At 36.5% G+C, this 23486-nt stretch overlaps 1 protein-coding gene across 8 annotated transcripts in view; it reads left to right on the forward strand.

Annotated features, from left to right (window-relative positions):
* ARHGAP15 (Rho GTPase activating protein 15) overlaps positions 1 to 23486 on the forward strand; it is a 615977-nt gene that overhangs the window by 333820 nt on the left and 258671 nt on the right. For all 8 annotated transcript variants that reach the window (XM_045033724.1, XM_045033723.1, XM_045033726.1 and 5 more), the window contains one exon: positions 21682 to 21804. In XM_045033724.1, coding sequence (XP_044889659.1) covers positions 21682 to 21804 — 123 coding nt within the window. The remainder of the gene's footprint in view (positions 1 to 21681; positions 21805 to 23486) is intronic.

Genomic DNA, 23486 nt, shown 5'->3' on the forward strand with positions numbered 1-23486 from the left:
CATCATGTCAAAATCCTATTGATTGTCTTTAGATTTCCACATCAACTTAAAACATTTTATTGGATAATATTCTTTCTCTTATAAGGAAATCCTTTTCATTTCCTATAAAGCATTGATGTCCTTTTCACAATCAAGTAATTATTATAACAAGTTTTACTTTTTCAAACATTTTAAAAACCTTTCTTTTCAGATAGGTCTTTAGGTTAATGAACACGTTTTACCTTCAAAATGTTGAGATGGACAGCCTTTCTCCCACCATTAACTCAAAATGGTTCTCCTGGACCCCTCTTTAACCCACTGCTATATTCTTTCCTTTTCCCCAATTTCTTTTCTCCTTGACAATTTTCTATTTTTGTTCTTCAGCAGCTTTCCATTGACATTCTTAAGTATACCTTCATGAGCACTAGCCAAAAGATCCAAGATGAAACAGGAGAGAGAGAGGAAGGAGGAAAGAAGGAATAGCGGGTTGTTACTGTTAGTCTTGAGCTGGTTTTCGCAACTGCCTCTCATTTCCAGGGCTGGATCAAAATCCCACAGTATTTTTACGAAGGTGACTAAATCAGAGAAAAGCAAGGGTCTTGGTAATAAGAAGTCTACAGTCCTAGAATCATAAGTAATTGTTAGAGTCTTTACTCTGAGATATTATGAATAATAATAGTCACTGATGTCTTTCCTCTTCATTGTGTTGATATCTGCATTTTTAGGGTGTGACTGACACAGTATTTTAAAAATCCTCATTTACACTTTTTTTTTAGCAGAAAGCTATGCTGATATGTTACGTATAAAAACGCATAAAATGTTTGAAAATGTAATTACCTTTTTAGACGCTAAGCAAGTGAGAAAAAGTATAAATATGTTTTTCTTTCCATCACTACTTTTTGACATCTCAGCACAAAAAAGTTAAGTAATGGCCACCTTTTGTTATATTAGCAACAGTGACATTTTTAATTAGCTTCACTATCTCCATTTGTGCTTAAGTATGACAACTTTCAGAAGCCCAAACTCACATCAACTCTCCAGTTCCTTCTGCGAAGAAGATAGAAAATCCTTCACATGCCTTGAATGCTTGGTGTCTCTCTTTAGGGCTCTATTTAACAGACACCCATGTTTGCCAGTCAACAGTCCAGTTCCTTGAACGGCATTGACAACATAGAAACTGAATTCTCTCTTTATTTCTCCTCATTCCAAAAATGGGTTTTGTTGTGTTGCTACCTTTGTAGTTTGCATTTGTCACACCGGCTGGGGCTGGGCAGGTGGGGAATTGCTTGGGATCTTAGCAAATATCCCCAGGATGATAAAGTTATTTCAGAGAGGAAATTTTATTTTGATTGGCTATTGTATTTTCAGTCTGTCATGGTTCCCTACTTCCATATAGGAGGACAAATTATTTGGGCCAAACAATACAGTGCAGTTTGGAAACAATTGGCTTTTATGGGCACAATCTTATTCTTTACATATCCATTTTTTTAAAATTGTGAAAATCAAGCCAACTTTTTTTTTCAAAACAATGCAGTTTCTCAAGACTCATGGAAAAGACAGATTGAATTGAATTTTTTTTTCAATTTCAGCTTTTGAGGGAAAAGAGTTAGTTGTATAAATCCAGCATATATATTTTTCCAAGTATTCCTACATTGTGTTTTGAGTATTAGTGGAAGGGAGTATTTTACGTGATGGGTTTTGTCTTCTGGTGTAGTTCTTCAAGTTCCTGACTTTTAGTCCTATACTCATAAATCAAGCATATTCAGGCACAAAGCAGGTAATTGAGGGGAGCCATTTGCTGGGTAATTCCATCCTGTCTTTCTTGCACACATTTGCAAATGTAAGTGATTTGCATCTGTGCAGACACCCTTGAGGGGCTTGTCTACCCTCACGTCATTTTTAGACATCCAAGAAGTTTCTTTGTAAAGCTCTCATTCTGTGCTGCCAGATGGTTGATGCCACCCCACAACACCATATTTTGAGCAAGGAGAACCAGTTTAGCAGGTAGATGAAACAACACCCATTACAATTATTGTCACATCTCCCGATTCGGTAATGGCAAAATGTACTTCTCATCACATGTTCATTCCAAACGCAAAAATGAGTAAAATTGATACGGTTTTCCTTTTACACTAAGAATTGGGCACAGCTGCTCCCTTACAAACGTTAAAAGAAGAAAATACAAGATAATAACATCTTTAATTTGTCATGTTTCTCAGCATCTCTTAGAAAAATAGCTTCGTGATACATGTCTCCATGGCCTGAAAACACCTACGTTTGCTACACTTTAAGCACCGCTTTCCTTCGTATTACAATATGAGAGAGGAGAGATTTCTAACACACATAAAGACTTGGGGATCCAAGGAAGAGAGGATCTGAAAACTTGAAATAATGCCTCATCATACTGTTCAATTCCATGATTTCTTTTGCAGTCTTTTGTTTGATCATTATTCTATACCATTCATTTACCCTGCCTGGAAAAAAAAAAAGGTTAAAAATAGCTACATGGATGGAAAATACCAAGTAAAGATAAACATTTTAAATACTTGCTAGACTTTCAACTATTTGTTCTTTCCCATGAGATTAAGATGAGTTGATCAGATAGGTAACAGTAGTTAGCTTTGGACTCTACATTGTTCAGAGATTTGTATACACCATAAATTAATATATAACAAAATAGGCATTTCTTACTAGATCAAAAAAAAACTTTAAAATAAACCCAAATGTCCAAAACTATTGTTTTTCTCCATCAAAAAAATTGGTTAGAAACTTCCTGGAGAAAACCTTCACGTCACATCATAGACATAATACATAATTCAAGTTATTAACTTTTTCCATTTAGGCTTACAGATCTTATAGATGCAACTGTTTTAAAAGAAGAACAAGATTTTCATAGAAAAATATGAATTATATAGTAGTTATATTGAGTCTTTATTGCTAATGCACAAGGGGTTCAGAACCATAATGACGATATTGGGCACTTAAGTCATTAGGCTGTCATATTACAGCAAAATTATTTGTACTATATAATCAGTTTCCTTTTTTATATTACACAGATCTAAGCTTAGTTCATCTATCTTTGCCATTACAGTACTACTTTGTTGTTGTAAATACCTATTTTTTTAAAGATGATTTGAGTATGTTCATTGTAGTTCAAGTTCATGTTTATTAGACCTTTGCTTCCTTAAAGCTGGGAAATATGATCGAGGGAAGTTTGCAATCTGCTTCACAGTGTCTTGTTTGATTATGTATTGCTTCACAGTGTCAATTGCTATATAGTTTATATCTTAAGTACATATATGCACACTAAAAATTTCAAGGCAAATGGGAGCCAGTTTTCTTTTTTTTTTCTTTTTTTTTTCCTAGCAATATTTCTATCCCACTCATCATATTTAGGACATGATCCTGTTCTTAAAATTAAAATGGAATTCTGTGGGTATTCAACTTTTTAAAGGACTTTTAAAGGTGAACATTTTTAAATGATACCTCATGATTATTTTCATTTTTTTTTCTTTCAACGTTTATTTTTTTATTTTTGGGACAGAGAGAGACAGAGCATGAACAGGGGAGGGGCAGAGAGAGAGGGAGATACAGAATCGGAAACAGGGTCCAGGCTCTGAGCCATCAGCCCAGAGCCCGACGCGGGGCTCGAACTCACGGACTGCGAGATCGTGACCTGGCTGAAGTTGGACGCTTAACCGACTGCGCCACCCAGGCGCCCCCTCATGATTATTTTCAATAAGAACAAAATCATTTGGGGGAAAAATAAAGTTGAACCTAAAAGCTTCAGCTGAAAATTAAGGTGAATATGGCTTTGGTTTTGATAACTGGTTCTGGGGTTTCATAAACCTATTAGAAATGGATGTTTTTTTTTATTATTCAACTAGCCAAACTGCTTTCTCAGAATTGCTTTGTTTGTGTTCAATGTCATGATGGATTGGTTTATTATTAAATTCTAGGGTTTATGGCACAATATAGCTCACTTGGCCCATAGAATGATATGGGTTCCGGTGTGTGTGTGTGTGTGTGTGTGTGTGTGTGTGTGTGTGTGTGTGTTTGATGTAAAAGTTGGGAGACATATGCACTTCTGAGTTTGAATAATTTTTGGCTGAGACTATGTGAATTGATTCCCATACTGGGAAATGGCATACAAGTAAAATCAGTAGTCTATTCAAATCATTGTGCAGTCAAGTCAGCTAAATATATGGCAATTAAGAGCAAAACCAAACCTCAAACTGAACAAAACCAATTTCTTCTGTAGTTAAGTATACACTACGTCTGAATGTGTGTGTCTCCAACTTTTCTCCCCAGACCAAAAGCATGATTTGGGGAATATGTTGTAAACCAGACAGTGCCTACACAGAATTTCCTATATTAACACAGGTCATCTGAAACTGACCCTTTGTGAGGATTTAAATTTTATATTTTTCCATGAGTTTTCAAAAATAAAATTATGTTTACTAGGACGTTTAAGTAAATATTTCCACTTTGAAACTATTATAACCGTCCTGAGCACAGATTATAAACTTCAAACACCTAGCCCCTGAGGACCTATAGCTAAATCATTCACACCTTCCAGATATATTTTGGGGTTTGGCTGTAAAACTGGTTGGGGAGAAAACTAGCATGTTTCACAGGCAGCCTACTACAAAATAGGCATCCTAAAATTCAGAAGTCTAATTGTTGCAGATAAAAGAAGAGGATTTAACTCATTTGACTTATTCTATCAACTTGAGATACAGTGAGTCGTCTTGATTTTTTCCTAATTGTCATCTGTAATGAATCGCTCTGCACCCCCATACAAATTGTCCGACTGAGATGCTGACATGAATCCAGGTGAAGAAAGAACTGAAAATACAACTCACATCAGAAAAAGTCTCTTGTTTTGGTGGCTCTGATTTCTGTCACGGGCACATGGCTTTGCAGTGAAAGCTACCTCTTCTGACACATCCCTGCCTGCTATTGTGGTGAGGTCATCTCTCAGTCAGGCCACCATACAACTGCAGCAACGCCCCACGCGTGCGCTCCAGGGAGTTCTCTCTGTACTGATACATGTCCGTGTTCAGACATGACACCCAGAGGCTTGCTCAAGAACTGCACTGTCCAGTGTGGTCACCACTAGCCACGTGTGGTGACTGAGCGTTCGAAATATTACAGTCTGAATTGAGATGAACTGCCTCTAGGTGTGACAGACACACCAGATTTCAAAGACTTGGCACAAGAAAAAGAATTTAAAATATCTCGTTAATAATTTTGAGATTGATTGCAGCGAGAAATGATAATACTTTAGACTGGATTAAATAAAATATATTATTAAAATTAATGTCTGCTCTTTCTTTTTTGATGTGATTACTAGAATATTTATAATTACCTATGTGGATGGTGCTGGTTTAGGGGTCTGTGATCTCAGCCACATGCTAGGCCAGAATCAGCTTCTCCAGGAACTTCAGCACCTGCCCCTCAACCAACCTCTCTCTTTCTCCCTCTCTCTCTGTTTTAAAATGTTCATTTATTTGGGGCACCTGGGTGGCTCAGTCGGTTGAGCATCCAACTCTTGGTTTTGGCTCAGGTCATGTTCTTGGAGTTTATGAATTTGAGACCCTCATCAAGCTCCACGCTGACAGTGCAGATCCTGCTTGGGAGTCTCCTTCTCCCTCTCTCTCTCTCTCTCCCTCTCTCTCTCTCTCTCTCTCTGCCCCTTCCTAGCTTGTTCTCTCTCTCTTTCTCTTGAGCAGGGGAGGGGCAGAGAGAGAGGGAGAGAGAGAAAATCTCAAGCAGGCTCCAGACTGTCATCATGGAGCCCGACTTGGGGTTGTATCTGATACCACAAATCCTGAAATCATGACCTGAGTCGAAATCAAGAGTCAGATGCTTAACTGACTGAGCCACCCAGGCATCCCTCTCCCTCTCTCTCTTAAACTGCTACAGAGGGTTGAGTTTATCATCCTCATCATTCTTGTCATTCTTATTATTGTTAGCTAAGCAAGTTTTCCAGTTTTACATTTTTTTTCCTTCATCTGTCATTCACCTTCCTCCAAATAAGTACCCTCTAGAATAATATTACTATAACTTTGGGTGTATAAGTATCCTTAGAAGGTATTTAATGTATTTTGCATATGGGTTCTCTTTTTCGTATTTAAATAAGATAGGAGGGATAACAACATTATTTCACATTCATATCTATGAATAAATGAATAAGAAAAGAATATCACAACTTTTTCTAGATGTCCAAGGTTTAAAGAAAAGGGCCTGGAACCAGGGTCTGTTTCTCTTATCAAATCTGTTGTGGATGTAAACTCAGACTGTTGTTTAATGATAGTGACAATTACAATTTTCCTTCTTAATAGAATTTCATGTGAATTCTTAATAGAATTTACTTTCCTGGAATGTAGGGTTTTATCCACATATGTTAAAAATGTTGAAAATAAAAGAATCAGGGATTTTGTTTTTCTATGAAAAGACTTCAGAGTAGTCTTGTATTCAACAAATGTATACTGAGTCCTTATCATTTGCCCAGCAAGGTTTTAGGTACTGAGAATAGAGTCTCTGAAAAATAAATACAGTATGACAAAATACAGGCAAAAATTCTGTTTTTATGGTGCTAATATTCTAGTGGGGGAAATAGAGATGCCAAAAAAGGAAGTAAAATATACATTTAAAAACTTTAAAAAAATGGAAAGGAGATTGGGAACCCCTAAGCGGGGGAAAGCTTGTGATTTTGAACAGAGAGGGGGAACCTGTGAGTGATGATACTTAGGGGAAGACCTGGGGAAGTGAGGAAGGTGGCTATGTAAATATCTAAAGAAAGAATGCTTAGGTCAGAGGAAGCAGCATGTGCAAAGGCCCTGAGCTAGGATGTGCTCAAGAAAGAGTAAGGAGGCCAATGTCTCTAAAGTAGAATTTGTGAGTGACAATGAGTATAACCAATCATTTCCATCTGGTGGTATGGTGTGGAAGCTTACATTCATACATTCCAAGTTTTCTTTTACTCTATTGGTCAGAGCTAATCTTGCTTGAAAGTAGTGGATATGACCCTATGATCTGCATCAGCAAAGCAAAGGGTCTTCTTCCTACTAACCTAATCCCTCACCCCTGTTCCCACCATGCACACTCCTAATTCAGCTCCTCATATATTTAGATTTTCTCCAGGACTGACATTCCATCTGTAATTAATCAAGTGTTAAGGGTCTTTAAATTTTGCTTAATATATAAAATATGTTTTAGTTGTGATCATTAACAGACACATTTGTGTGCCCTGAGTCTGCATGGCCTGGGATGCACTTCTGACACAATTCTGATAACAATTTTTATATAAGGTAATGTTGCTGCCGTATTTATCAAAGCAAACTTTCTGCCGATTCTATTAGGTTAGACACAAGATTTCAATCTTAAGGTAATGTATAAAATTAAATATTTTTATTATTGTTATTTATAAAATTATTATTATTAGCAAAAATGGTAGTGGCACATACATTCACCTAGAAGGATTTATATTACCGGCACATTTATTTCCATCAAAGCTGTAATTAATAAACTCTCATGCAGTTAGAAAATTTGGTATACAATGTGTGAAAGTGTAAGAAAATGTACTCTGTCTCAACAAACAATTTCTAAGGCTCTTCCTATACCATATGGACTTAGCTCTTTACTGATAGCGAATATAAGCTTCACATAATTTTTATATACATAGTCCAAATTTCATCAAGTGTCCATATCTACATTCTATTACGACATACCATTGTGTCTTGTGATTTTTATTTTATTTTATTTTATTTTTAAAGTTTATTTTGAGAGAGAGCGAGTGCATAAGCAGGGGAGGGGCAGAGAGAGAGAAAGTGAGACAGAATCCCAAGCAGGCTCTCAACTGTCAGCACAGAGCCTGACACGGGGCTCCATCTCACAAACCTTGAGATCATGACCTGAGCCAAAATCAAGAGTCGGATGCTTAACTGACTGAGCCACCCAGGTGCCCTGATATTATGATTTTTAACTGTTAGTTCCCAAAGCCCACAGATCATCTCCATTTGACTCACTTTTATAGAGTCCAGTGTATCCAGTAACTTATGTTAATGATGTTAAGGATGATGAAGATGGGGAAGAAAGGGAGGAAAAGTATAAGGATACTAATCTACTTGTGTACATACAAAGCACTGTGATCTTTTACATCATAATATTTAATCCTTCTAACATGGCAGTTGAGATATTTGTATTCCTATTACACAGATGAGGAAACTGAGATTCAGGGCCACGAAGTCACACACTTTCTTAATGGTGGATCTGTGAATTTGAGATCAGATCTCTTAACAGAAAATTCTGTGTGCTTTCTACCATGCATTTTGCTCAGACACTACCCAATTTTTAAACATCTTTTTGCTGACGGCCAACTATGTATCAGGTTTGAGGAGAGTATAGGGAGCACCATTAAATTCCAAACTGAACTGTGAAGATATGCCTTGCCCTACCCTCATTCTTGACTTCATCTCGTGTCTCAATGGCAGTTTATTTCATGTGGCCACAAAATTGGCAAAATAAATATTTTTGCCAAAATGTTATGTGACCCAGAGCACATAATTCTCAGTTGGCCATTCCCTGACAATGGAAAAATTAAGTTCAATTTTCCTTAGCAAGGGCTCTGTCCCCCTCTGATTTCTTAGCTATTACATAAGCCAGCACCTGTTTGTGTTGTCAGGAATGTTTTCAGACTAAAATCCACAGGTGGTTTTTTTTTTCATTTTTTTTTCTCTTGTGCTATTAAGTGAAAATAGCTAAACTTGCTTTCTGATGACTAATTTAAGGGAATACTTCCTGGTGGAAATTTCCTAAATGAACTGCTTGACAAAACAGGGAGGGAGTCAGATCCTGCTAGAATATTCCTCTTTTACTCTTGGTTCTGCTTTGACAGTTTGAAGGATTAAGGGATAACAATGACAGTAGTTCTTATTATTACTCAAGTCTTACCATGTCTTTCTCACCATTCACAGTGTCCCTGTTGGAATAGATTCTGATGACTACATCTGTTGTGTTATTTAAAGTAGATCTTTAAGTCAAAATGAGGATGTGTGCGCGTCGCCTCATTTTGAGTTTGCTTAATGTTTCCAACCGTATTTTAGAAATAAATCCCAAATGCTTTTTTGCTAAGTGCACTTTCCTTTCAATTTTAAACCTATGTGTATTTTAAAGGTCATTTAATCCACTCATTTCCAGTTCCTCTGGCCTTAAATCATCACTGTGTTATTTTATGTAAGAGGTACTTAATGTCTCAAGAAGCTTTCGGAGACCTTTAAAACCCAAAGATATTTTTTTTCCAAGACCAGAAGTTCTACTTTGTCTAGAGTAAACATGTTTGAAGAAAACCAAGATCTTAGCCTGTTCAATAGTCCAAAAGTTTGAATTTCAGAGGAGTTGGAACTCAGTGAAATACATTTTCCCATCTGTAGCTCAATCTTCTTTCTCCCCTCCTAATTTAGGCCGAAACACATGGAGAGGATATCCAGCAAAGCAGTCTCCTCAGTGACATCTGTGTCAGGAGGAGCGTCCTGGCAATTGGCAACAGGATCCTCTCCCCCCCCAGGGAAAGGCAAGGCTCAAGACCCCAAATCATAATAATCTATTACAGATTTCAGGCTACCAAAAGTTAAAGGAAAGGATAATAGCAAAACGCTTAGCATTGCTACATGTCAAGGGAAAGGCTACTGTAATTTCCCTTTGGGGGGCATGTATTTTTCATATTATTATGCATGAGTATGCATACAAATTTAAATATATTTCCATATCCTATTAAAAATTCTCTAATTCTAAATATGTAGAATGAAACAGTTAAATGACTTCATTGAGATTCGGATATAAAATTCCTGGCCACTGGAAGAATCAGGCCAGTAGTGGGCGCCTAGAGCAACAAATGGCCTTCTCTGGAGCAATCTTCTGGATTTATGGATAGTTTTTCTAATAAAATTAAATCTGGGATTAGAGAGGCATAAGGATGTGCTGACAAAAAACCACAAATGGTGGTTGAGAAATTAGAATTGAATCTTTACCTTTCTGCTTCTTAACTGTGTAGCCTTAAGCAAGTGGCTTAAACAATTTGGATGTCTTTTTCTTCATCTCAGGAGTTAGGACCATTTACCCTGTGTTCCCTCAAATCCATTCCAGAGTTAATATTTCAAGTTTTTGTGACTCTAGCATGAACTGTGCCCAAGAAGGGGGTTATCTGATGGCCAAAAACAAGAAAAAGCTTGGCAATTGGATTACAATGAACTCATTAAAAAAATACATATTTGAGATAATAACTGGTTTTTGACAGAAGGTAAACCTCCCATTACTATTTTTTTTTAGTGGAAAAAAGGGTTAATCTGAAGATGAGGCTGGAAAGCATAAAGCAGTGTCATTTGACAAACACACAGTGACCACCGTGTCAGTACAGGACCCCAGATAGGTTCAAAACGGACAACAAATAAAGCAGCCTGTATCCTGACCACATCAAGTGTCACAATGATATCCGCCTTTATGGGCCTTTTCCTATTTTTTCCCCTCCTTTAGAAATGTATGTTATGAATTATGATTATTGCAATGGAGCCAAGTATTCACCGGGCTCCAGCTAGATCTTTGTTTAGCGAGCTTAAGCTCACTGCCAGCTGCAAACTGCAGCTGTCTGTCAGCATTTGTGAGGACAAACTGCTCCACTATCCCTGAACACTTAGCCATAGACTACATACTGTGTCCCCAGATCTGCTCAGCATACCCTGTGCATTTTCAATACGCTCTTGTGGGGGAGGGTTTCGGTGGTTCGCACGCACATTTTAGAGAAATAGCTAGAAGCTTATGTCAAAATGATTCCTCTAATAGAGGGTTCTGTCCCACTAAAACTATGTTGTGAGGGACTAACTGACTGGCCTGACATTTCCTGGTCTTTCTCTGACAAAAGCATGGGAGGCTGCCACTCTGACAAGCAATCGTTCTTCAGGACATTGTGACCCCTGCAAAGAATGCCAAGGGAATGGACCCAAGACCGGAGCTTGTCTCAGAGAGAGGGAATGTGGGAGTGAGAAGGCCACGGGCAAGGGGCAAAGCCAGAGGAAGGGCATGACCGAGGGTGCTGAGTGCAGCCATTCTCCTGGGCCATAGCATGGAGCAGGAGGCAAGACTCAAAGGGATCTTTATCTTGGGATAAACCCTAATCTAGAACTTTCAAGTAAACTTGGAACTCTGTTCCTTAATAAGGGGCTTTAAAGAATGACATATTTTGCTCATGTAGCATTTAACACCCTTCTAAGCAAAAAAAAAAAAAAAAGTTTATTTACTTATTTTGAGAGAGACAGAGACAGAGGCAGCGTGAGTGGGGGAAGGGCAGAAAGAGGGAGGGAGAGAATCCTAAGCAGGCTCTGAACTGCCAGTGCAGAGCTCAACAGAGGGCTTGAACTCACAGAACCAAGATCACGACCTGAACCAAAACCAAGACTGGAGAGTTAACCGACTGAGCCACCCAGGTGCCTTCCACCATTTTTTTTTTTTTTTAGTTTCCAGCTACACTTAGCACCATACTACACTTAATTCAGCATTTGTAGAGTTAACCAAAATCTCGCCTGTTTTTTCATCAGAGGGACTCATGTGAGTTGTCAGGATCATTTTTTACAGGGGTGGCAATTTTAGGAATAACCTGAGAATTATGCTAAGAATTTAGGATTACCCTGATTTCCCCAGGCATTTACATACAGTAAACTGTGAGCTTCTTAAGAAGTAAAAACTAGAACTAAAGTTCCTTTGGGCCCAGCAACGCTCTTGCAGGAAGCATGAGATATGATCAGTCAGTCCTTGTGGAAGGTATGTTTTTAGTTTTTTTTTAATAAAAATAATTTCAAATAAAAAAATAAATCTGGAACTCTTCCCACTCATGGGGTATTATGAGAACTGCTCTTTGTTATGTAAAAGCATTATGTTAGTAAGAAATATGCCCTCTTGGGAAGAAAGGAACAATGCAAATTCAAATTAATAATAAAACTGTACAATACATAGCATATGGCCAAAGTCGGCCTGAATCACTCACTGGAGAAAACATTCTAAAGTTTGGGAAAAGTCACAACCCTGGGTGTGTGTATGTGTGTGTGTGTGTGTGTAGTGCTGTGTGTGTTTGTGGGCAGGGTAGCAGTGACCCAACATAAACACTTTCTTTCCCACATTTAAACATACACGCAATACTTAAAATAGTTTCATTCAGGGGTAGAAACCATGAGAGTCACAGGATCATTAAACAATAGTAAAGCTCTGTTAGTCCGTGATCTTTCCGTATTCAGGAAGATTGTAAAATAAAAACAAGACTCTACAAGGGATCGATATTTTCCAGAGAAATAGCATCTTACAGTACAAGACTATTTGGATTGCTAAGTGCCTTCACTTCTCTCTGTGTTATAGTTTGCTGCTTCCTTCATTGAGAAACCTTTTTGCTAGATGTGTTACATACGATGAGCTTGGGTGTTATAATAAACAGAGAGGAAGGCTCAATAATGTATTTCAGTTAGGAAGAAGCACTTGAAAGAAATTGGTTTTGCTATACACATGATGTGAGCCAATCAATAGTGGTTTAGTCTGACAAGCACTGTCAATATCCATTGTCACAGTTCAGAAAGTCTTTAATGGATAGTTCTTCAAAACCCAATGATTTCAACACATGTTCCAAGTCTTGAAATACACGCTACCTGGCAGAAATTAATCACAGATAAACTCTTGGGGTTGTATACAAGTACTTTTTTTAAACTGAGAGCCAAGTAGCAGTCAAAAATTGTATCTATATTATTTTTAATTTTATGTAAATTAACATATATATTGAATTTATGCAACAGCTAAGGTTATAATCTAATAATACCTGATACATAGTAAATGCTCAGTAAATGTTGAAAAACGTGAGAAGCACTGGGGTGGAGGATGAGGAGGGTATTGTTCTGTTCACTTACTGATTATTACAATCATGATTGCACTATAAGACATCGATAATAATCTCATAATTCACAATAGTTAGTGTTTATTAGATGCTTATGATACACTAAATATTGCACTGGGTGTTTTGCATATATTGGGGCATTTAATTTACACAACAGTCCTTGGTGTGGATATTATCAGCCCCATTTGACAGATAGGAAAAAAGAGACACAAAGAACTTACACTTCTTGAATAAGATTTTACTTCTGTTAAGGGATAGAGTTGAGATTCAAATTAAAAATCCAACACCTGTAATCTTCAAAGTAAGAGAAGGAATGCACATTTTTTTTTGAAAGAAGCAGCATTAGCCGTTGGAAGGAGGCCATACATTAGTGGTTCTTATCTGCTTTCCCTCCTAAATGCTGATCCTGAAGCTTTACTCCTATGTAGCAACCCAGAATTAAACAGGCAGACTTTGGTTGGGCACAGAGAAGAATGAAACTTCCTGACTTGGATGAGGGAAGTGCTAAGGAGTTTATAGATGAGAGTGCATGTGCCCATACTATTGCGGGCTAGATGTCTATCTGTCTGTCTTTGAAAAAAGATTAAGTGATGACAGGAGTCAAGGACTGAAAAACTGAGAGATCTGGCTGGGTTGCTAGCCCTTTTACTTAACAGGGGTCCCGATCCCCACCCTGCATCTCTACTTCCATATTCATTCTTGTCTGGCTACATACAGCCACCTGGAGCATGGTGAGTGACTCACGGTGGTTATGGCTCTGTGCAACCCAAATGCCATCATCAGCTGTTCCGATGGGCAATCCAGAGAGTATTCAGCCATCAGCTCTGTTGCTGTCCTGTGATTCACTAATCTCACCTGAGGCAACTCATTTTCCCTCTTAGGTCTACAGTGATGTGCACCACCTAGAATCATCTCAGCCAGCAGTTTCAGCACATCAGATAAGACCTTAGGTTGGAAGTATTGGAAGTACTTGACTATCGTGAGAGGCTATTGCCGTCTCTCTAAGTCCTTAGAACTTTGACAGTATTACCAAGCAGATGGAGAGGCAGGCAGCGGGGCAGGGTAGAAGTTCCCATGGGCTCGAAATCAGGCAGCCCTGCACTTGACTTTGGCTCTGGCACTTATTTGCTATGTGACTTAACCTCTCCGAACCTCAGATTCCTAACCTGTAGAATGGGCAACAATAAGAGAACCCACCACATTGAATGGTTATAAGGACTAAACGAGATGTAACATACCTACTGCAGTTTCTTGTCACATTGTAAGTACTCTAAGAAAATGAGTCATTATTAATAATATAAGTGGTATTAGGATGATCAAATTGCCCAGTTAAAGTGGAAATTGAGAATGCTTTAAGAGAATCAATATACTATATATATTACAATATTTAGGGGCTCCTGGGTGGCTCAGTCGGTTGAGCGTCTGAGTTCAGCTCAGGTCATGATCTCACAGTTTGTGAGTTCAAGCCCCGTGTCGGGCTCTGTGCTGACAGCTCAGAGCCTGGAGCCTGCTTCAGATTCTGTGTCTCCTCCTCTCTCTGCCCCTCCCATGCTCATGCTCTGTCTCTCTCTCTCAATAATAAATACACGTTAAAAAATGACATATGACAATATTTAGATTGAAGAAAAGTTAAATATGTATTTATTTATATATCTTATAAAATTATAAATTACATATATCTTATACATATATATGAATTTAACTTTTTTTTTACAATCTAAATAAATACTTCACCCCACCACTTCCTCTTGAATATTGATTATTTAGCTTAAGACTTCTCTTAAACTGCCTATGTCTATAATATATATTTTTATGTCCTCCTTCAAATTTTTGTGTTTGAAAAATTCAGGATACATTGTAGCATATTCTTGATCACCCATAAGGCCCGAAGTTTAGAGATTTAAAAAAAAAAGCTTCGAAGTTGTCATTTATTACTCCCCTCTGTACCCTCTGAGAATACATTTTCACAAGGGTAAAAACAAATATGCACACACAATATGTAGTGGTAGCTCTCTCTATTTATGTCTATCTGGAGGGCAGATTTAAATACCACCCACCTAGTTAAAATACTGCTAAGCACGGTCTAGTATCTGAGTCAGTATATAAAATCAGCATTGAAATTGTCCAGTATTCAGGGTGCCTGGGTGGCCCAATAGGTTGAGCATCAGACTCTTGATTTTGGCTCAGGTCATTATCCCAGGATGGTATCAGTCAAGCTCCCTGTTGGGCTCCATACTGAGAATGGAGCCTGCTTAAGATTCTCTCTCTCTTCCCTTGTGTCTCTTCCTTTCTCTCCCTTGTGCATGCTCTCTCTCTTTCAAATTAAAAAAAAAAAGAAAGAAAAGAAATTGTCCTATACACTTAAATATGAATATCATTTCATTCTCCAGCTAGGCTCCCCCCCCCACATAAATCCCAAGTATTAATTTCTTAGAATCTTGCCATGCTGTTACCTCTGTGGTGGAATTGTCATGCCTGAAAACTCATTGTGTTGTTTTTTTTTATTTTTGTTCTCTGATGTTCATATTCATCTATAAGGCTCTTCTCATTTGATTTGGCTGTGGCCTGTTTTCTGTCACCAGGAGAGAACCCATTCCTATATTTAATATATAATATTTTCTCATGGAAAGCATATTTTTACTTCATAGCGCCCTTTGTCTGGATTATTGCCCTATGCCATTTTTTCTTTTTTTAGTAATTTCGCTTTCAAAATCAGCTACTGCCTTAGCTCAGTAACCACTTACTTTATATACAAATTTATCAAAGTTTTGAACAGCTCTCAAGTGACAAAGTTTTACTGACACTGTATCAAGTCATAAAAGATGTCTGGATGATCTGAATCTTTACACCTTAAACTGCATCTGATTCCATTTAAAGAAAAAAATGTATCATTTGTCTTTATACACACGATAGGTTTTTGCTATTTACATATATTTTCTCTTTCTTCTTTCCTTTTTTCTCTGAATATGTAGTATTTCCATAACCTGTGAAACAAATATCTTTTTCAACTCTGGTTCACAAAAAGAAACCAGATAGGCTTACAACTGAAAGCAAATTACATCTGTGATAATATTACTCAATATTTGCACAACAGAACTGAAGTTAGCATCATCATCATTATCATCATCATCATCATCAACAAAGTTATTCATTAAGTAATTCAAAGCTATACTAAATGCTATAGAGTTTAAACAAAACATCCAGACTCAAACTATAGGAATACATTATCGACCTAGACACGTCAGATATATTACCAGCAAAATAAAAATATTAGGCCTATACATGAAAGGCAATGAAGATTTACATCATAGACAGATGAATGCATTAGAAGTAGAACACATGGATACATCTATTACTGAGAAAAGCAGTCGTGGAATTTCCATATGGCTGAATGACAGGGATATGACAGTTAACTGCCAGTTCTTTATCAACACTGGAAATGTAAAAATATGGTTAGATTTGACCATTTAAACTAGACAATTTAGTCTAAAAGTAAACGATTTTCACTGTATGAATTTTTACTTCTCTTTAAAAGGGTAGATAGCATAAATACGAATCATTGGTAGATATTGTCCACATACCCTTCTTTTTTGAACTGATCATTTATTTTGTATTTCTACAATATCTACGTGGGAAGTAGGTGGTTAAAACAAAGCACTGCTGTTAAAATGTTCTGCATTCCCTCTTCCAGTTATTTCCAGATTTAATCGTGATTTGTGTTTCAAGCAAGTCACCTGAAGTTTCATAATTCAGCTTCTCAGGCTACAAGTTGGGGATTGAAAATATGACTTCTATTTACACTGAGCATGTGAAAAAAAGAGAGAGATTAAATGACCAACAGTATATATATTAAGCCCAAACTTACCCCTTCTTCCCACTCTGACACAGGGAGTTACATGCAAAGTTTTGCAAGCTCTAAAAGCGTGTGCTGGAGAGCAAAGCAGTATATACGACAGCCTCATGAAAGGAATCAGGCAGGAGGCTGAAAGAAATTTTAAAAACTTGATTTTTCTTTTCAATCAACTTTGGGTAAGGCATTCTTATTTCAGTAATTTAATAAGTGGTACAACAGGGCAATTCCTAATACAAGAAGTCGGATTGGAAAATATGAGTGGAGACAATTCAGTACTTTGTTATGTAATCCATGTGATGGTTGGAGAAGTGTTTTGGAATCTCTTGGGGTTAAGAGCCTGATATAACCTTATTTTGCCATTTCTTTCTTGATCTCCCTCCCTGGACACTTCAGAGTGGTAAGATGATCTTCACTGCCACCAGCTTTGCCCTGAACATCCTCCCAGACTCAAAGTGTCAGGAGGTCTCAGATGCTAACACAACTATCTACACCTGATGTCGATCTCTATGTAAAAGCTAACCAAAAAAGTGACAAGAAGCCTAGAAAGTTGTTTGTAATAGCATTTCCTTTAGCAACATTTCTGAAATGTTAGCTCTCCAGTATTTCCAAATAAAAAAAATAATAACAGCATGTGAGTGTAACATGGGAATACCATGAAAACAGCAGTTTGGCAGGAAAGGGGGATATTTCAAAATAAGATCCCCAGAAAGAAAAGTTCTGGCAGATGCACAATTCTGGATCATATTATCTAAAACACTGGATTCCGGAAAAATTTGAGGGTTTTCTTTTGTGGTTCTTATCCCTCAATAGAATGGTAGTGAATGTTCATCATCCAAACCGGGTTGATTCCTCCTCCCATTACTAAAGTTGAAAAAATAAATATACAAAGGGCACTCATTACAATCAGCTTTTTCATCTCTAGGGTGGTTTTAACACCATTAATGCTATGTTGGGTATAAAACTTAAAAAGCCTTCAGTCCTTGGGGGGAGCATCGCATACATATACGGAAGTTGAATCACTATGTTGTACACCTTAACGTAATGTAAGATTGTGTGTCAACTGCACTCAAATAAATAATAATAATAATAATAATAATAATAATAATAAAATCCCTCGATTCTAACTATTCTTTGGTGTGAGCAGCTTTAACAGCAATTAAATCTCTCAGTGGGTTAAGAGTGGTGCTCAAAGCTAATGCCTTTGGCCTGCGTGTTGAGACTTAAATTGTATATTGTTATTGAAAATTCTTAGGCTTTCAAAAATATTCCTTTTGGGCTTGAAAGAAAAGATCACCCATCAATGGAAAAAAGAGGAACATATAAAGGAAATAAAAGTAAATTCTAAAATACCTGGAAAGCGAATCCCATTCAAGTTAACTTTTTGTGGAGATGAAAATATGTAGAATTAAGAGCAATTCCTCTGTAAATGAGATTAAATGCTTTAGAATTTAAACTCATATCTCTTTAGTCTCTTTTCATTTTTGAATAAAAAGTTTAAATGGGAATGGAAAAAAAATGCTCATTGGCTTAACATAAATCTTTAAATTGCAGTAAAGTTCACCCTCAAAAAGTAGTTGAATCTCTGAGGAAAAAGAAAAGGCTGAATTCTATTTTTCATAAATGATGGATTATTGTACCACACTGTGTATTTTCCAGTAAAGTGTCCTTTTATTTGCACTGTGTGATTACAAGTTTCTAAAAGTATGTGTGGGGTCACTTGGGTGCTGTGGGAAAATGGAAGGAACACTGTTCTGTTAAAATCAGTAGTGAAATCAGAAGCAAACTATGTCCTGATTATCATAGGCATGTGTTTAAATTTTGCCTTCCTTAATTGGTGATGTTGTATTTACTTAAAATGAACAATTTGGCAAGTTTTTCTCCCTTGACAACAGAAAAGCGTAAACTGTTTTATAAGTTTGGCTGTTGAAATCAGATTTGTAAACCACAATATTCAAAGACTTTTACTGCTGTTTACAGGGACCCCATGATGGACTTGGCTTTATAACCATGTGCTTTTTACATTTTTAGTTCGTATTTATAGCGCTTTCAAGTTATTTGCTTAATAAAAAGTATGCTGTATATTATAGTCATCTATTGACTTTAACTTCTGCATTACTCTTCCTAGAACAAAATGAGTGGAATGAATGATAGCAAAGGCCTTGTAATTTGACTTGTCATCTGAGGATGATTATTTATGGCATCAGGAAATAGAAGTGGACGCTGTAGTCTGTCTCTAGGAAAGTCATTAGAGGCAACTTTGGAGAGTTTGGCTGTGTTAAAACCAGTGTGATCACACCCAAGACTGCTACTTTCTCAGTCTTTGTGAGAAGGAAACAAGATAAAGCATTTAAAAATATTATTTCATGTTCTTTGAAAAAACAATACACCTTACATATACATGTATGAGCCAGATGTACATGGCTTTTCACATGTAGAGCCAGATGGTGGGATTAAAAACAAAACAAAACAAACAAAAAAAAGAAAACAATATACATGTTTTACAGTTTATATGTGAAATATTTTGCATATATTTCATAGACATTCAATATATATTTTATATATAATATTATGAATGCAAATATATTAAATATATAAATATATATTCACATAATGATTTAAATGTTTGCATTAAATGTTTCTATATAGTAGAATATGCATTTATTCATATATATCTGTTTAAATATATATTTATATATATCATATATAAATATATAAAACATACAAAATATAAAATATATAAATACTTTTTATGTTTTTATATAATATATATTATATTTTAAATATTTTTATACTTTGTATATTTAAAACTACATATAACATAAACATATTATACATGTAAAATTAAGAATAGTATCACCAGAGTACCTAAGGGATTCTGAAAGATATAACTCACTATATAAACATTTTAATAATCTTGCATTTATACTCTATATACTTTCTAATCACATCATTTTAACTAGTTCTAAAAAGGCAGATAAAAATGCCTCCTTTGATTCTGTATTTCTTGGCATTCTGTCATGGAAGGTGACAAGATTTTGAGGAGAGACTAGAAATAGAAAATATTACCTTTGATAACCTGTGAAAATTTGGATGGATTATGCCCTATTACTTCAAAGGCAGACTTGAGACCAAAACTACCCTGAGAAAGATTTTTTTTCTGAAGGACGTTAAGTGTTTCTTCAGCCTCTGATACTAGAACCCAGACCATGGGGTTTTGAGACAGTTGTCAGTTGAAGCAGCATGTCTGACTGGTGGTCACTGCAGTGACTTGACCCAGATAAAAACTGATAAGATATCATGTAAAGATAGTATATTAAGATGCCCCGAATGACTTCCAATCATGCAATTTTGAGTTGGTTAATGCCTGATACTTATGGCCCTATAAAAACAATTATTGCTTATGTGGGTTCTAATGGCAATTGCTGTTTTTCCAAAATCATCTGAGGTCAATTCCTCCTCTAAGATCCCTTAGTCTCTTGTACTTCACACCATGCCATATGAGAATTACATAGGCCATATGCATTTTCATTCACAGCAGTTAATTCCAGCCCTGCCATGTATGTACTAGGTGGTCAGTTTGTGTTTGTTTATTTTTTCATCACCTAGCAGAATACCAGGTAAAAATCTTATGAGACTTGTCCCATATCCAAACTTGACCTTGGACAAGTTACTTAACCTTTTTGCCTTAGCTTCCTTGTCTCTAAATAGGTAGAATCATTTCACATACTTCAAAAGTTCATTGTGAGAGTTGAGTCAACAAATATTCAGTGAACATTTACATTTACATGCTGAACAATGTTTGAGGTATTGGAGACCCATTAGTGAACAACATTTACAAAAGTAGATGAAAATCTCTGCCCACGTGGACCTTACATTGCAGTAACATTAAGCTAAATCATGTTATATGCTTAGGAAAGTATCAAGCATGTAGTAAGGTCTCAATACATTTTGGATATATTATTATTAACCCAATTGAATGATTGATTTATTCTAAAATATGATTTGAAAGGACAAGAGCCTCTATGTACCTAATAAAGTATCCCAAGTCCTCCCATTACGTCAACAATTGGGTTAAGACAATGAAGGGCCCAGTTAAGTTCTATTATCTTAAAGAGAAAATGAATCAGTCATTAATAATAAGATACCTTGAATGTACTTAGACTCTATGCTTAATGAAGGTCCAGAACTTAAGTGTTATGCTCATCATGAAGTTCACAGCCTTTTAGCACAGAGCCTGATGATCAGTAAACATTCAGCTAATATTTGTCTAGGAATGAATTTGATGCACACCTAACTTTGAAGATAGAGCTTAGAATAGGAAGCTGAGGATAGGGGATCAATGAAGACACTGAAGAAGGCTGAGACAAATTTGTTTCAGAATTTTACCTAGAACTGGTGGTAATTTCACATTAATAACAAAAATAAGAAATATTTACTTCAGAAAAAGAAATCACTTTGAGTCAACATAAAAAAGAAGATTGACAAAATTATTTGGGCAGGCAGGACCGTTTAAAACACCTGAATTACCTACAAGCAGTATATAATCATAATCGATTGAAATGAACAATTTGAAGAGTTTTCCCTTTAATGTAGATGAATTTTTCTTTGACTATAATTCTGTGTATAGATACAAATAGGTGGAATTATGCAGATAAAGGTCATCATATTAAATATAAGGAAATGAAAGTGAAAATAAATTGTGAGTGTATAGAACTAACCACATTCTCATTGCACATTCAGGTGGCAACACAGCTAATATTTTCATACAGCCAAATTTTTACTCGTATGCAGTGTCTAAACAGAAGGGCTTGAGCTATTAATTCCAGTAGTTCCGTAACTACTGCTTTCTATTCATATTTGAATAAAGTAATAATCATAAAGGAGAAATTTACTGAAAGCTTTTTTTTTTTATTTCTAGTGTTCAGACTGCATCATAGTGCTTCCGATACAAGCGACAAAAACCGAGTTAAAAGCAGATTAAAGAAGTTTATCACCCGAAGACCTTCTCTGAAAACTCTGCAAGAAAAGGGACTTATTAAAGGTATAGGCCTTTTTATGCTTTTACTGTAACAGTGATAAATGAATATGCCTCTGTGTCCATAGCTATTCAGCTCTAAAGAAATATTAGGATATTTTATTCTTTTTAGGTTGTTTATTGAATGCCCTGCTCTAACAGAGGGATAAAAAACAATTGTCCACAAAACTAGTCCAGAGAAAATAAAGGTTGCAGCACAGAACCATTGAAAACAATACTTAGTTTTGCCCTCAGCAGAGCTGGGCTCTGCACCAGGGGGCAGAGAGAAGAAAATCCTAGCAGCTCATCAGAATGAACCCATGTCATCATGGGCCTGGACAATCCAGGTGCACACCTACAGTCCCAGAATGCTTAATACCAGCAGCTCTTTTCACCCTTAGATGTGTCCTGATTTGGATAATAAGTTATCTGATCACCCTAATTATAGTCTGAAGTAAGCGCTAGGAAGAAAAGTCCAAGACAAACCGATGTCATGAAAATCTATGGATTTGGAGGCTGGAGAACTAAAAGCTCAGTCTAAACTGAGATAAGTAGGTACTTTTGCAAATATATCTAAAGTAAAGAACAAAATATTCTAGACCATCCTAGCCACCACAATAGAAAAATGTAGAGTCTGGCATTTGACTAATTAGAATTCAAACCGGGGTTCTACCACTCACTGATATTGACATTGAACAAATCATGACCTCTCTGATCATCAGATACCTCATCTGTTAAATGGGGATACTTGTACCCATCACTGAGCAGGCATGGAGAAATAAATGAGATAATCCATGTAAAGCATTTAATAGAGTTTCTGGAATTAAGTGTTCATAAATGTTCCTGTTATTAATGCTATTATTATTCACTACTGTTGTTATTACTGTCCGGTGCCAAGAGAGATGAAAAAGGATGGGTGGATACATAGAACCAGTGATGTAATAGGGTATCCTAGCGGCCCATCAGAATAAACCCATGTCACCATGTGCTTGGACGGTCCAGGTGCACACCTATAGTCCTATAACTGGATATCACTTACAAATTACACAGTAAAATGTATTATTTTCCTAGTGAGACAACATATGCATTAAGGCCATTATTTTCCCTGCTTTTCCAATTTCCTAGCTGATGGATGGATAGATTTTAAAAATTGACTGTAAGGAGAAATTTGAAAATGAACTAAAATAAACTCTGAGAACAAAATTAAAAGATGGATCTTCATGGGAGCCAAAAGGTGATTTAATTACACAATCATTTCTTAAGAACAGGGCAAAACAGATCTCAATATTTTCAGCAATAGTTAACATGAGACTTACTGAAATGGGTTGTAATAACTGTCTGTCCTATCAATTTCAGTCCATTTTTAAACAGGGGAACTTATCACAAGACGCATATGGCATTTTGAACCAATTGTAGACGGTAAAATTTTATGAAGCAAGAGTGGAAAATTCTTTGAATGTACCCATTTGGGGGTTGAACTAGCACCTACTCTAAACCAGGCTTACCTCAGACTTATACTCTGAAGATATCCTTTTCAGGGCCACTTACAGTATTGGGTCCTCTACAGATTCAACTTCATATAATAATATATCAGTACCTTCACTTGTATCTTAGAATGCACCCCAACAGATTATAATTTTCTTTGAGAGGATTCAGTTGGAGATTGCCTACCACTTTGAAGAAAATAGAAAACCAAATCAGTAGACCAA

The sequence above is a fragment of the Felis catus genome, chromosome C1 (genome assembly GCF_018350175.1).
Source record: "Felis catus isolate Fca126 chromosome C1, F.catus_Fca126_mat1.0, whole genome shotgun sequence".
NCBI classification, from domain to species: domain Eukaryota; kingdom Metazoa; phylum Chordata; class Mammalia; order Carnivora; family Felidae; genus Felis; species Felis catus.